The sequence below is a fragment of the Petromyzon marinus genome, chromosome 45 (assembly GCF_048934315.1).
Source record: "Petromyzon marinus isolate PM22_M1 ecotype Great Lakes invasive population chromosome 45, UKy_Petmar_22M1.pri1.0, whole genome shotgun sequence".
In the NCBI taxonomy this organism is placed as follows: Eukaryota; Metazoa; Chordata; class Hyperoartia; order Petromyzontiformes; family Petromyzontidae; genus Petromyzon; species Petromyzon marinus.
In genome coordinates, this window is record NC_133711.1 from 121,440 (window position 1) to 136,639 (window position 15,200).

The 15,200-nt window shown below is 47.9% G+C and overlaps 2 protein-coding genes and 1 non-coding gene across 6 annotated transcripts in view; 2 read left to right on the forward strand and 1 right to left on the reverse strand.

The window, feature by feature from the left end:
- LOC116952128 (uncharacterized) overlaps nt 1-7,471 on the forward strand; it is a 46,919-nt gene extending 39,448 nt beyond the window's left edge. For all 4 annotated transcript variants that reach the window (XM_032971183.2, XM_032971186.2, XM_032971185.2 and 1 more), the window contains 4 exons: nt 958-1,044; nt 1,712-1,819; nt 2,315-2,487; nt 3,031-7,471. In XM_032971183.2, the coding sequence (XP_032827074.1) occupies nt 958-1,044; nt 1,712-1,819; nt 2,315-2,487; nt 3,031-3,142 (480 nt within the window). In that variant the 3' untranslated portion in view covers nt 3,143-7,471. The remainder of the gene's footprint in view (nt 1-957; nt 1,045-1,711; nt 1,820-2,314; nt 2,488-3,030) is intronic.
- A 1,171-nt stretch (nt 7,472-8,642) lies between these two features.
- MRPL3 (mitochondrial ribosomal protein L3) overlaps nt 8,643-15,200 on the reverse strand; it is a 37,491-nt gene continuing 30,933 nt past the window's right edge. Inside the window, exons 9-10 of the mRNA XM_032971208.2 lie at nt 12,138-12,215; nt 8,643-11,901 (exon numbers count right to left, since the gene is read on the reverse strand). Coding sequence (XP_032827099.1) covers nt 11,755-11,901; nt 12,138-12,215 — 225 coding nt within the window. The 3' untranslated portion in view covers nt 8,643-11,754. The remainder of the gene's footprint in view (nt 11,902-12,137; nt 12,216-15,200) is intronic.
- Nucleotides 9,855-9,928, forward strand: TRNAT-AGU (transfer RNA threonine (anticodon AGU)). The gene has a single exon. It is a non-coding gene; the product is annotated as a tRNA-Thr (tRNA).

The window sequence follows — 15,200 nt, forward strand, 5'->3', positions numbered from 1 at the left end:
TTTTGGGTTTTGGCGGCACAGCTTGGTTTCCATGTTCTCGACAAGATCAGGATGAGCAACAGGTCCACGGCGATGTTTTGGGTTCGGTGTGCCACGAAGATCGAGCAAGCTCACAAGTGTGCCGTGGAATGTGAAAAGTTGAGAAGCGCTGGTTTAAACTCTGTTATGATCTTCAATGTTAAAACTCAACGCTTTGAATTTGATTTGCCTGATTTCTTCTCTATCCCACATCTGTACCTCATGTCCATCCCTCCCTGACTAAGAATCGGTTGTCCTTCCAGTGCGCAGTCTTGAGATCCGATTGTGTCGACTTGTATGAATGCAAATGTTGTTGGCTCGTATGATGTCTGTTACGTTGCAGTGATGAAGTTATTGGCCTCTTGTGCGCTCACCATTGAAATAGATGTTAACATTGCAAATATTCGTCAGAAGCATACTGTCAAATATCTGTAACTACATGCCAATATACACTTTAGAAAGAATCCGTTTAACTGTACACAATTAAAAGTTCTATTTTAATGATGTATCAAAAATATAAAAATCATATTTTTTTCTTAGTTAATGACGCGAAGTGAATTCTTTGAGAAAACACGTGCTGCGTGAATTACTAAAACAAATGATAACAGATTGCTTTAAAATACAATCATTGAGAGGAAAGGAAGATCTCGATGCTTTGGCTGAGTAGGCTTCATCAGTAAATAAAGAACCTGCATACTGTGTACGTACCCTTAAACAGAAACATTACAGGATGGAGGTGAGGTATAAAAGTCCAAATTGCACAAGTACTTAAGTTTTATTTTATACCTACGTGACTTTACCAAAAGAACCAAAGAATACTAAATGCAAGCTCCGGCATGGCAGCAAAACATGATGAAGGGCGTTGTCGTGGTTGATTGTGGCCACTATCCGCACAACTGAGTTCCGTGAGCGAGCCTGGTTCACTGCATGCCTCCTCAGGTGCCGTTCCTGTCGCCCTTGGAGGGGCCGATCTTTTTGAAGGTCGAGTGCCGAGCGGCGTCGGCTGTCGAACACCGCGGCTTCCTGGTGAGCGTCGAGAGTGAACCCCCCCTCCCCGGCCTTCCACGCACATGTGCATTCACGCCTTGGGCTCCGTGTCCCTTTGCCATCGAACACAATTGTGAAGACCTTTAAATGAAGCTCGTACGCACAATTATGGCACATTTATAACATGGCCGACGTTACTGCTGTTCATTTTAATGAATCTTCAGTGCACCGATGTCACTGGAGCACGATGGGTGCTGTCGTGATACTAACGTCTAGTATCCTCGTTTCCACCTCAAGATTCCTGTCTACCGGGACGCACAGCCCAGGCGCAAGCTCACGGCTGTTTCTTTTATCATTGTACCTTCCTATAGTCACAAATGCGAAACCTAGGGTCGAATACTGGATCGGGTATCTGGGTGACCCGTGGGTGAACCACAAGGTGGGTCGTAACCACATTTTTTTTTACAGATTTCTCTTTGGGTGCGGGTCACATGATGCAACGAACGTGACCCGACATGCACCGAAACGGCTTTACGTAAACACTACTTCCGGCCCGCTTCGCGGGTTACCCACAAATGCCGAACTCCATGCAAGACTAGCACGGGGTTCAAACACAGAATTCCACTTGGCCACATTCGATGTCGGGCTGTTGGGTTTCTCGCATGCCCCCTCATTGTGACCCCACGGTGGCGCCTGACGCCTGCAGACGGTGTTTGAGGACGTGGGTGGTCTGGGCGCCTGGCACCGCCGCTGGTTCGTGCTCGCAGGGATGCGACTCAGCTACTGGACGTACCCCGACGACGAGCGAAGCAAGGTGGGTACGCACGCGCCCTGTACATGGAGACGCGCCGCTGACACTAACATGCGCCGCCACAACACGCTAATGCGTGTAATACAATGCCTAACAGCCATTCATGCTGACACAGTGATACACTATATCAGGTTCATGGTGTGACCTGTGGTGAGTGGATTTGTACTATGAACCAGTTTACTTGAGTTAAATTCCCAGTGACAGCTAACATCAGTGATGAGTGATGCTGAACCGGTCCTGGTCCCCACTTCAACTCACATTGATCAGCGTGGTGAAGAATTGTTAAACAACTCCCATGAAAGGCACTTGTGGGAATGCCTTTATCCAGCAGTGGATTGACAAAGGGCTGCACATGCATACATGTGCATGTGTACATGAATACATGTTTGAATTCACTGTACGATTCTGTAAGTGAGCAAACCTATTATGGATATTTGGCCACACGAACCCAATCACATTTTCCCGGCACCGCTCTGCCGCTCCCCCCATGTGCGCCAGGAGGCGCTGGGTCAGGTCAGGCTGGCGGAGGTGGAGGAGCCTCGCGTGGGGCCGGCGAGCCGTGAGGCGTGCGCACGCCCCAACACGTTGGAGCTGAGGACGGCACGTGCAGCACGCCCACATGACTGCCAGACGCTTGTGCGCAAACGGAAGGACGCGCTGCTGGTCTCCCGGTGAGTGTCCCGTGGGCTCTGGTGCGGGCCATGTGATCTCTGGTGAGTGTTGTGTAGTCTCCGGTGATTGTTGTCTGCATCTCTGCTGGCGTATGTCGTGGAGTCCCCGGTGATTGTTGTCTGCATCTCTGCTGATGAGTGTAGTATAGTCTCTGGGGGATTGTTTCGTAATTCATAATTCTTGAACTGGCGGCCAAATTTGGTCCTGCGAGTGTCCGCCGAGCTAGCGCTTGCGCAGATTCTCATGTCGTGTTATGACTTCTGTCCCGCACCTCCGATTAACATGGTTGGCTACGTTTGATACGAAACAAGTTCTACAAACATACGTCTGTACATGTGACATATGACGCCACGTGCCCCGCCGACACTCGCTATTTTATTTGTGGCCCACCGGAAAAAAAATATTTGAAGAATCTTGAAGTAAAATCTATTTTGTATGTTGTGTGGTGTCCAGTCAATGTGTGTGATGTTTCCCAATGGTCTGTGTCCCCCTGGCTTGGCACCATGAGAAATGCTTTCCCGTGCTCTTGCCCTCGTCGGCAGGTACTGGCTGTCAGCCGACACAAAGGAGGAGCGTGACTTGTGGATGAACAAAGTGAACCAGGTGCTGCTTGACCTGCGCACCTGGCAGCCACGGAGCTCTTGCAAGCCCTAAGGGTCCCCAACTGCTGCTCGCACTCCTATGCATTCACACGTCTCGCATGTTCAGTTACAATACACTGGCTTTATGCAACTTCTAAAACCGACCACATCTCAATACGCTGTACAAGAACAGTGGGAATACTTATTTTGTAGAGCGAGGCAGTTGGTCTAAGAGCAGAGGAAATATGAAGGTTTTGAGCGTGGACTTGAGCAGTGGCAGGTAGTGGATAGCACAGATGGATGGGGGAGAAGGAAGTTCCAGCTACACTCACTCCACGGTTAGCCTCACTTCTACGACTCCTGTCTCCATGCACCTTCTCGTACAAGAACACACTCCTGCTCTTCTTTGATTTGAGCTTTTGTGAGGTTAGCGCTGGTCATTTTTGTGTTCGTTGGAGCTGTGTTGAAGCTGACCTGTTGAGCAGCAATTGCCTAGGTTGTGGCTGATATTGCCACCGTGCTGTTATTTTCCACCAAGCATACAAAGTGTCGTTTGCGAAACACTTAACAGAGAGAAATTGGCACCCAAAAAACCAGAATGCGTTTTGGCTTTAGTTCGCTATGCGGAAAGCTATGGTTACCGGCTTGGTATTGTGCATGGCCAGTTTTTCTGTTTTTAGATGACGGTTTCAGAATCTGAGTTGTCCACAAGTTACTCAATACTCCTAATTGCTACATGTGCAGTGTGCAACACTCTATACTCATGTACTGAATTTAGCTGCTGTTATAATATGTACTTATGGCAATGTTACGGCTGCAGTGGCTCCTCAAACGGGAGCCACTGAAATAGCGCACCTCGTAGTGCGAACACGTTGTAGCCTCATGTCCCATTGGGGATGAAGAGTAAGTAGTGCTAACACTAAGAGTATATAGAAGGATTCTGCATGCAAGCAGTAATTCACTAAACACTACGTACTGCCTTTTAAAATGTAAACGCAATACTCGGTGCACATATCTGTAGTGCTAAAGCAGCTGCCTAATCATAGCAACAAAATTGGCACCGCCTTTAGCAGAAGACACCTGGTGCAAAACTTTTGAATGATTCACTTGCAAGCCAGTTCCTAGGATGTTACCTTCACATGCCATACATACTTTCCTTTGCAATGAACGTTATTACCACACTTGAATGCACCAATACTGTTCAGGATGAGGTGTAATGCATTGATAAGGTTTGTGTATCTCCTGCTGTAGTTGGCCCATGTGGACAGCTGTGTTACCTTTAGACAGTTAAAAGTTAAAAGGGCCAGATGCCGCATTTGGTCCTTTACGGTAATTTCATGGACGCACCGCAGCGTTGGCCACAGTTCATTGTGAACGCCAAAAATGAGGATTCCAAGTGTGAAAGCGTAACGACTACATGGGTAGGTCACACTGCTTGGGGAGTGTAGCACTACACCTGATGCTCATGCCAACCTTAATGCTTAATTCTTTTCACCTTTTGATTCGCTATTAATTGTTGGTGTACAGACACGACCTGGTGGTTAGACTGAGAAAACAAGGGCAGGTAATATGCACAAGACGAGTTAGCGTAACCCGGGCCCAGTAAGCTGCCAAACTCTCGTCACCCAGCACTTTATGAGCAATGTCTTGCCTTTTAACTCTTCAGTCTTGCGCACAACCAGTCCAGTCAGCAGTTCCAAATGGACGTCGTTTAAACGACAGCTATTGGGGTTTGTGAGCATGACACCCCGGGCAGCCGTGTGCGTTGTATGTATGTTGAATTTATTTTTCACCATATGCAGCCAACCGTGCTAATCGGAGGTGCAAATATTTGGATTGAATCGAAACAGCGGCAATGAATGTGAGCGCTCAGGCCACTGAACAGTCAAGTTGGTGGAACACAAACTTTTTGCGATACTTACCGGTTGAGGGGCTGCCTGCAGTAGGCAGTACACCAAGTAGGTTCCTAACATGCCATCCGTGTAACACAGTTTGAGTGGAATTAAAGTTTCCTCCAGCAAATGATAATCAAGTGGCTCTCACATCACACGCAGGACCCTCGTGAGAATTATTCTTAAGACTCGGGAGAGGTTTCCTGAAAATTTTCTTCAAATTATATTTCCTTGTGTTTAGTAGAACTGCCATTTCATGTGCAGGCACCCTTTTCCCTTCTCTTAACACCTCCATAGATGTTTGTCCCCTGTATAGGAGACGAGAGATGAGAAAGCAATCCTCACTTAATGTGTTTGTGAAAGTCTTTAAAGGTCATGATCCAGAACTTTCAAGCATTCATGGTCAATCCAAGGAGTACCATGACCAGTGAGTGCCAGGGAAGTGAGCTGTTGTGCTATGGAGAGAATGCTGCCAGCAAAGCGATGTGGTAGTTCCACCAATTGCTGTGGAATACTTGGCCAGTATTGTTTTAAGATGTTTTAGTGTGTGTAGGAATTAACTAATCGCTAGAGACCTTTCATATTTACATGCTCGTGAAATTCAACACTGATTATTATAAACGGTTCATCGTGGTATATTTGGAGTAGGTAACAACTGCTTTCACGTGTATCTTCATGCAAATAATTGTTTTATATAAACTCTATCTTGCATTTAATGGAAATAAATATTTTAACATTGGTCTTAACCCTGGAACGTAGATGTAGATTCAACTAATCAATGTGCCTTATGTATTAAAATTCAGTTGATAAAATGATTGTACCGTATAAACGTTCTTATTTGAGTTGTGAATTGTACACTCAATAAGCAATGGTAACAAAAATGTATCAGCTATAAAGACGGACTTGTATTAAGCCTGTACTGATGTCGTCTGCAACAACACTCCAGAGCGCCAGACCTCGCGCAACTTTCCTCTGCATCGCCACCAACGACAACTGCCATTTGCCACGAAGTGGTGGTGACGTCACCACGGCCCTTGTGCCAGGCTATTTGCACCAAGGGCCACGTGAAGTGTCGAACGCCGCCTGGCAGGTCACGGGACAGACCCAGGTGCCATGGGTTGACAGACTTTCCTCTGCATCACCACCACAGCTCGCGAGCACGAAAGGTGCACTCCCAGTACAGACCGAGCCCACGACTTACCCTCCATGGCCCTGGCGATTGGAAGGGTTTCGAAATCATGATAACTGGAGTTCAGTGGCTATATGGTCTCAAATCATAATCCCAAGGCAGATATTTCCCGAGTTGGTCCCATCCGCTTGAGGTTGCAAATAAATGTTAATTGTGGGTTTTTGGAAAGGTCTATAGCCGCCAGGCATAGAACAATTCACCTCCCTCCACCAATTTGATTGTTACAAAAACAATATTTGTATTCAGGAATATTTTAATGATTACTTGCACCTTATTTGCAATGTCATCATATTACCTTGTTCTGTCTGACTTTCCATTAGCCAAGGTAAAATGATATATTTTTTGTGAGCGTAAGAATATATTTTAGTTAATGAATCTTGACGTGCTTAATTGCTGCCTGTTCGGTTATAGTCACCATATGAAGACCATCCTAAGAAAGGATATTGGCACCGCTAAAGTGTTGACATATCAGGTGCTCCAAGCTTTTTGCTCTGGCTTGTGTTATTAATGAACATCGATGTCATTGGCTAGTGTAGTTTTGATTTAATGGTTGTAGTCTTAGAAATGTGTATTTAGTTTTTCTCCCTGAGCATAAGCGCCTCTGCTGGGCGGGCAGTGGTTGCCATGTGAGAGGGTGGGGGTTTCTTGGTGGTGTTCACGACTTGTGAATCGTGCGGTCCATTTAGATGCCCAGGACTTGTCACCGGGCAGCACGATCCACCGTGACTAATATTGTCTATAGTCACACAGTAGGAAACCTTGGATGCCGAACATTTGTACTGTTAGTTGTACTGTTTTAACACAAATGCCTTGTTTATTTTTCTTATGGTCGCTATTGGGATCATGTATGTCGTGTGTGTGGGTCTGGCGCAAAATCATCTGATGGGTAAATCGAGGTCTTATCAAGACATCGCTTTGCACTTCATTGAAACGTAATGTTTCTCATGGTCACTAACAAGTGAAGTTATGAAAGCACATTTCACATGACTCTTGATGTCCATCTTTTGCACGTCACTGTTGCCTTACGGTGCCAACGTGAAGCATCTCCCTCGAGCTCTGAGTTGGCACCGCTTGGAGTCTGAATGTATGGATTGAATCTCGGTGGTAGTTTTCCTTTCTCCTGTTAGAATTTGCAGAATTGTCACTTTAGACGAGCAAAACTCGTACTGAATGTCTACTATTTGTTTTTCATTCAAACGCTCTTTGATCTATAGTTGCAACTGTATTGTCTTGGTCTCTTTTAAATGTATAATTTCTGTTCAGAGGTATGTGGTAACAACTTTTAAGGAGCTATATTTTAAATAAATTGAAAGTTATAGGACTCATTTTTTGCACATGATTATGTCCGAGATGTCTGACCCTATTATTATTTAGTCTGGTATGCACACGAGTGCAACAGACATTGTAAATTGACGCCACTTGGTAAACCGGCGTGTGGACTCGGTTGAAGCACTCATCTCTGGCTTCAGTCGGACTCCCTCGGTGTCGAAGCTCAGTTGGAGAACCTCTTTCCTGTCTCAGCAGCATTCTGGAAACTTAACTCTCCAGCAGTGTGCGACTGGTCATCCAGAACAGACCGTACAACATATAACGACACTGCCCGATCCACATTAATACGGAGACATCGCAGCGATACATTCTGCTACTCCTGGACACGGTTATCTGGGCTTGACCACCTGAATGTGAAATATGTAGTTTTTGCTCTGCATCTACGTCAGCAGCCGTACGAAAGACTCATCTGAATTCTCCCCACTGAGTTTAGTAGTGACGCTGTCCCCTCAGGCAGCTTTTTTCTCGATGTTTGAAAAGTTCAATGGTTTGACTTGTCCCTGCCATTAGAATGAAATTCAGCACCATTAGCTCTTGGCTGTCAAAGATAAGCAGTAGAGCATTGTTTTATTTTAAGAGACGAGTGAGGAGTTTTAGGTCTGCTAAAGATCTCCCTTTGTATAGACTCGGCTGTGTAAATCCGACCTTCAGCAACTCCATAGACTTGTGTGCTGGACTTTGCATCTGATGGCAGCGGTGGGATACAATTCCACGATCAAATGGAGATCCAAGTGCAGCAAAAGAGACCGAGTGGGAGAAGTGGCGGAGGATGGAGCCGTGTTTGCGCTCAAGGCAATGCACGGTCCCCTACGGTCCAGCGATACTGTTGTCCTAGGATCCACGACTTTCCGGGCCGACCACAGGAGCTGCTGCTACGCGTGCATCGAGTGGCACGATGAGAGAAGCCATCGACTGGAAGGCTCACGGAGGCACTTAGCGTGCAACTGCAGCGACTCCCATCACAATTCAAGCGAGACAGCAGCAACCCTACATCGCTACCTCAACCAGACGAGGTCACCGTGCGAACGCAGCTTCTTGTTCCAGCCGAAAACCGGGGGGTGGGGGGGGGCTCCAACGGATCAGCAGCGAGCCGAACCGGCTCCTGAGCAAGACCGATCCCCGCTCAGCAGGAGCTCAAGAGCAACCGGAGCGGACACCACAACAACCACGTCGACAAGTTTATGGCAAAGGGCGACCTTGCAGTACAAATTTGAAGTCACCTACAATGTCACTGGACTCGTCCCAGGCGGAAACTCTCGAAGCACTGCCTACGGTGATGGGGAGCGAGGCACTGTCGGCGTTCTTCGCCATCCCCGCGGGCTAAGTGAACTACTCTCCTCCAAGCTGCACGTTAAGGAATGGCATACATTCGGGGGTTCTAGGAAAGCCAAAGCATCATCCGCTATGCCCTGACCCCGTGTCCAACCGTGATCTCTCAATATTCGGATCCTTGCCTGCCTTGTTCTCGAAAAATGGGGATTACAAACAAGGAAAGTATTAGTAGTAGGATTAGCATGAGGCTATTTTTAACTTCCGGTAGACTGATAAAAAGATCATTATTAAGTTATAAACAGACGAAAATATTCGTTCTTGTCATTTACGGGCAGTTTTGATGGGGTTTTCCCTAAAAAAAATCTCGACATTTGGATCAAACATGTTTTATAAAAAAATTGTAGGGTTAGATATGGCATGCAATGTATTGCTGTCTGATTTTTTAAATGTATCTTTAAAATGTTTACATTCTTATTTGACATCCTCAATTATCGGTAACATCAAACGACACATTTAAATAACTAAACACATTCTCAGAAAATCAAGGACAACATGAAATCAACGGGTATGACCACACGATGAACTCTCAAACGTGAACAACGCTGCATGTCGATGTCAATTCCCAACCGCGTGCGCCATCTCAATGGACAGCACCAATTCACTGTCCCCACCCGTGGTCAATTCTGCGTGGCTAGGCGCCATGAATTGCTGTGCACGGGTCGGCATCAAGTTATTTAGTATGTTGCCGATAATTGGGGATATATTAAATTAGTATTAAATGTAAGTTTTTTTTAAACATGTAAAACAATGTATCAATAGGTTTAATGCCATAGAATGTTTGTTATGGAAAGACTGGACGCGCGTTGTCAGAGTCACGGTCGGCAGAGGGCGGTCTAACATCGTCCAATGTCCTGCACTCTGCTCCTGCGTCTATGCTCCCCACCTTCCGCCAACAGGCGCTGACCAGCGTGGTGAAGTATGGTTAAAAAAACAAAAATATCCCCGCCACTTGCACGGCGTGGATTACCAGCGCTATGGGCGTCCAAAAACTCGGGATCACCTCAGCAAGACTTAATCACAATTTGAGCTGCCTTCCACAGGGCGGCGCCGTGGCTTAGATGGTTAAAGCGCCTGTCTAGTAAACAGGAGATCCTGGGTTCGAATCCCAGCGGTGCCTTTTAATTTTAAGTCTTTTTTTGCCATTTACCAATTTCCGTTTGGAATGATCTGCCTCCGTTTTCTGCCTCCGCGCGGGTCCGCTTCTGTGGCGCTCCACAGTCCCCCAACGGACAAACCCGAACACGGCGAGAAACATCTCAAGGGCGACCTCTGGCCACTCGACACGAAGGCGCCCTCTAGTGACGGCAGCGTGGCGGGCTCCAGGTGGCTTTCATTCGCTTTCATCTCTCGTCGGCATTCACTCGCCCCAAACGGGTAAGAACGCGCAGGCGGATAGCAGAACGCAGGCTGACAGCAGAACGCCTCCATTAGGTGAACTGTCACGGTTCGCAGTCGTGCTCTCAGATGCGCTTCTGCGGCCGTCTGGAACACTCTGGACATACTGGGCATCTGTGAAAAAGAGCTTCATAGCTCATTGAAACCATCAGGTTTAAATATTATTTCTCCAATATTAGGAAGCCGTTGGAGCTATGCACTTGTAAATCTAAATTGAAAACTAATTTCTTTCGATCTGATTTTTTGTGTTTAGTTTGTTGTCCTTCACCCACATCTCCTGATTAGCACGGTTGGCTACATACGGTGCGAAATACGTTCAACACACCATTCTGATTTGTTTTACGTCGCGTGCCATTTCTCAATTCTCTCTCCGAGGTAGTTGGACTCGCGCCATTAACCTCAATGTTAACATTTACATTTGATTCTACAAATCCAAAATAGATTCTCACACACAATTCCGAGAATGTATTGAGCATAAAAATGGATATCTTGATGCACGACTGCATGCCGAATACAACAGTGAAGCCTTTGCTTGGTCTGCCATGGCAGGGGCGACGGTGGGGCTGTGCGTGTGTGTGTGTGCTTACGAACCCGGCAACGCGAGTTCAATTCCTGCTCACGACCAAAATATTTGAACCGGTCCTGGGCCTCCCCTAGGTCGATACAGCCTTATACGAGTACCTAATGCAGTGTATAAACATCAGCACTGCGGAGAAAAAGGGGGCCGGGTGTAGTGCTGACCTTGATAGGTGCTTGCAGCACTTACCCCAACGGTCTATTAAAGGCTAAACGGGGATCTGTCTTTATCTGTGGAGAGGCCAGGATAGTATGTGTGTGTGTGTGCACACCTAGGCCAGAATAGTGTGTGTGTGTGCGCACCTAGGCCAGGATAGTGTGTGTGTGCACCTAGGCCAGGGCTCGGAGGCTGAGAAAGAGACGGATGGCTGTGTGTGTGGGTGTCTGCAGTGGGAAGTGGTAGGGTAGCGGTTAGCGCGCTGCGCTACAAAGCCAGTGGCCCTAGTTCGATTCCCGCTCACTGCCAACACCGGTGACATTATCTGAATCGGCCCTGGGCCTCCCTTAGGTTAACTCAGCCTCAAATTAATAGCTCATGTGGTATTTAAACATTGCTACTCGGGAGACAACGGTGGCCGGGTGTGATGCTGGCCACCCACCCCCTTTGTGTGCCGTGCCGGCCTTCATAGGTTCTCGCTAACGGCACTTGCCCCAACAGTCTGTTATGGTTATACGGGGGATCTTTGTCTTTTTTGTGTCTGTAGTCGTTGTTTGTGTGTGTGCAGTAGCTGCATCAGCCAGTCGTCTCAGTCAGTCGACCTGTGGCATCTGGGTCTGCCCCATGACCTCCTGCCAGCGGGCGTTCGACACTTCACGTGGCCTCAAGGTGCACATAGCCTGGCACAAGCGTCGTGGTGACGTCACCGCCACTTAGTGGCGAATGGCGGTTGTTGTTGTAGTAGCTGTGTGTGTGTGTGTCGAGTAGGTGTGTGTCTGTAGTAGCTGTGTGTGGGCAGAGCGGGGCTCGGGCTCTCAAAAGGTGATGGACGGCTGGTCGAAATTGAAGAGCTCCTCGTCAAACAACTCCTCAGGCAGCTCCTCCTCCCCATCGGCGAAGTAGGTGGGGAAGGGCGGGTTCTCGTTGAACTTCAAGCGATTGTGCAGGATGGTGTCCCGCACCTGTGACAAACACAAGCACGCGCGTATAGGCACGCACAAGTGCTGTTAGCGAGCACCGATGAAAGCTGACATGGCACCCGAGGGGGTGGGTGGCCAGCACCACGCCCGACCGCCTTTGTCTCCCGAATGGCGATGTTTATACATCCCAACCACCTATCCCACAGACAGCCAATATCCAAATGACTAGGTACACCAGCAAGGAAGTCATTGCAAGTGGAGGAAACTGCAGGACTCACTTTGACCAAACAGTTCTTGTGGCCCGGGATGGAGCCGTGCACGTACAGCACGTTATACTTGGTGTTCACCCTCCACACCTGCGCATCAATGCACACACAAGCCGGCACGCACAGGTCAATCACACCATCCACACGGCAATCAACCTCCATGAGGTGTCTAATAAATAGGTCGCATTTCAAGAGTTCATTTTTTGTCAATTATTTTTGTTTCTTAACTGTCTGGATAGTGTACAAACGAGTCTGCATGCATATGTGCGTGTGCATAAGTGTGTGGTTGGCATATACGAGTGTATATAGATACTGCTGCATATGTTTGTGTGTGGAAACTAGTGTGTTCATGTGTCATCTGTAAAATATGCCTGCCATTCTTCCACTCTGGTGGAGGGTGTACACCCAGGACACCATTCAAACCCACAGTAGCCTGGTCTCAGCTAGCTGATGAAAGTTGCAAGCGAGAGTTTCATCGCTTGCAGCTGCGGTTGGCGCATCGTCCTCCACTCCTGTGATGCTCATGCAGCTGCAATGGCTGCTTTGGGTACACGGTCCAAACCTCCCCAGAGACCCTGGTTGACAGGCTGGCTGAGAAAAAGCGACAGGCCCACTCTCACCGTCTACAGCATCCCATGTCAGAGAGCGAGGAAGTTTACCGCAGCTTTCGCTCAGAGGTTCGGAGAGCCGTGAAGCACTGCAAGGATGGGTGGTGGTCGCTGGTTGCTTAGGAGATGGAGTCTGCCTCAGTAGCCCAAGATCAGAAATCACTCCTTAACTCCATCAAAAAAGTAACTTGCAGCGCCACACCTATCACCATCATTCGGGGAAGGAAATGTGATTCGATCTCCAACCCCCAGGAACAGGTTTTCAGATTTTCTGAGCATTTCTGTGAAGTCATGGGGGAAGGGAAATCCTTCAGCCTGAAAAACATCATGTGGCAAAGTTGGGATGACCCTGCTGAGGCTGTGGTGCCTCAAATATTGGAAGAAGTAGTCACCCCCTGTGAGTGGCTGGCTGAGGTGCCATTTGTTGAGGAAGTACAGAAGGCAATCCAGTCTCAGACCAGGAGAAGCACCGGGCAGAGATGATCTCCCAAGCGAAATGCTGAGGGAGGGTGGCGTTTCTGCACAGACTGCCCTACATGACATCATAATAACAGTCTGGACCACTGGATGGGTTCTGCAGGATTGGAAGGTGCCCTGGTGGTCCCCCTCTTTAAGAAGGGGGACCGCACAGACTGTAACAACTACAGGGGCATCTACCTCCTCAGTGTGCCGGGAAAGGTCCTGGCAAGGATTATTCAACATCGCCTTGCTAGGCACGCTGAGGAGAGGCTTGCGGTGCCCCAATGTGGTTTCAGGAAAGGGCGGTCCTGCGCATATGCCATATTTTCTGTCCATCTGCTACAACAAAAGTGTAGAGAATTCCCAACGGACCTAAATCTATGCTTTATTGACCCTGGGTTATTCTTCATGCTTTCGGAGTCTCTGACTCTCTGCTCAGGATCATTGAGGCCCTTCACGATGGCGAGCGGGCCCGGGTAAAACTACGTGGCCGAAAGTCGGAGCCATTCCCTGTTCACCTTGGGGTGCGACAGCGATGTCCTCTGGCTCCCACATTACACTGTGTAACAATTTATTTGTGTTCCTGGGTAGTAAGTGTTATTTCCTAATTGCTTATGCCTCAAAAGTACAGAAAATGGCTATTATCCCCCACAAACTTTGCTTGTGACCAGGACAGTGATATTTTGAAATTTACCTATTTTCCAGAACATTCCAGACAGATTCAGTGCTGAGTAAACTTGGAGTAACTTCTAGAACATTCTAGAACTTCCCAGTAATAAAAATAGTATAAATACAGGGGCCTTAAGCCCACCAGTTCATTTTAGTTCCAGCTGCCTAAGTGGATACATAACTGCATTTTTCTGAATCTGGCATCAAGAGGCTGCAAGCATCTGGCAGATGCATTTTGTGATGTATGCGGCCAATTTATCAAGACGAGCGAAAAAGTACTCTGTGGAAGCATCTGCTAAGATGTGTTAGGCCTGCAAGGCATATTTCGGCATGCCAGTCGGGGATCAATACAAACCCTGGGCACCACATTTCACCTGCGAGCAATGCTAAAAAACTCTGGAAGGTAAGATGGACAATTGTTGCTCGGAATTTTATGTTATAAAATTTGTAACATCTATTTCGACCACGTAGTTCATGAAGCTTTCGATGGCTGTACCGGAGGAATTTCCATCTGGCACAGATATAATGGGAGGCTGATCGATGCCCAGGTGCGGTCAAGGGATGGCTCCCTATTGGTCAACCATGTTATGTATGACAATTATTTGGTGATTGCTGCTCACTCAGAGGAGGAGTTGGAAGGGCTGCTGCCGAACCTGGAGCGTGCCACTAAGAGGTGGGGCCTTACCATCAACCCCACTGAAACTAAGCACCTGCCTGGGTATTTTGTACCATCAGGCACTCCCCCTCCACAACTCCCAATTGGTGATGGGGCAGTTGTGGAGAGAGTGGAGAGCTTTCCCTACCTGGGCAGTGTGCTCATGATCGGCTCCAGTTTGACAGCAGAGGTTTCACTCCGAATCAGTCGAGCGGCATTATCTTTTAATCGGCTGCGTAACGCTGTGTGGAAGCTTTCTGGTCTGTCACTCCACACGAAGATTCTCGTCTTCTCGGCCACGGTCATGCCCTCCTTTCTCTATGCTTGCAATAGAGGACCATCTTCGCTGGTTATAAACATTTAGGCTGGCCCGCCTACAATCCATCCTGGGTTTAACCAGACTGGATTGTATGAGGAGCTCACAAATTCTTGAAAGATCTGGACAAAGTCCCATCGGTGAGCTTCTCCGGCAGGCAAGGCTGCGTTGGCTGGGTTATGTAGAGCCCGCATGCCCAAACAGCTTTTAATCAGCCGGATAGAGGGGGCTAAACGGGCATGGCACAGGCTAGAGAAGAGATGGAGTGATGTGGTACAAGAGGATGTGGAACTGAATGGACTTGCTGATGACTGGCACCAGCGGTGTCAAGATCGGCCTCTTTGCAGGAGGCTCGTGAAGGACACGAC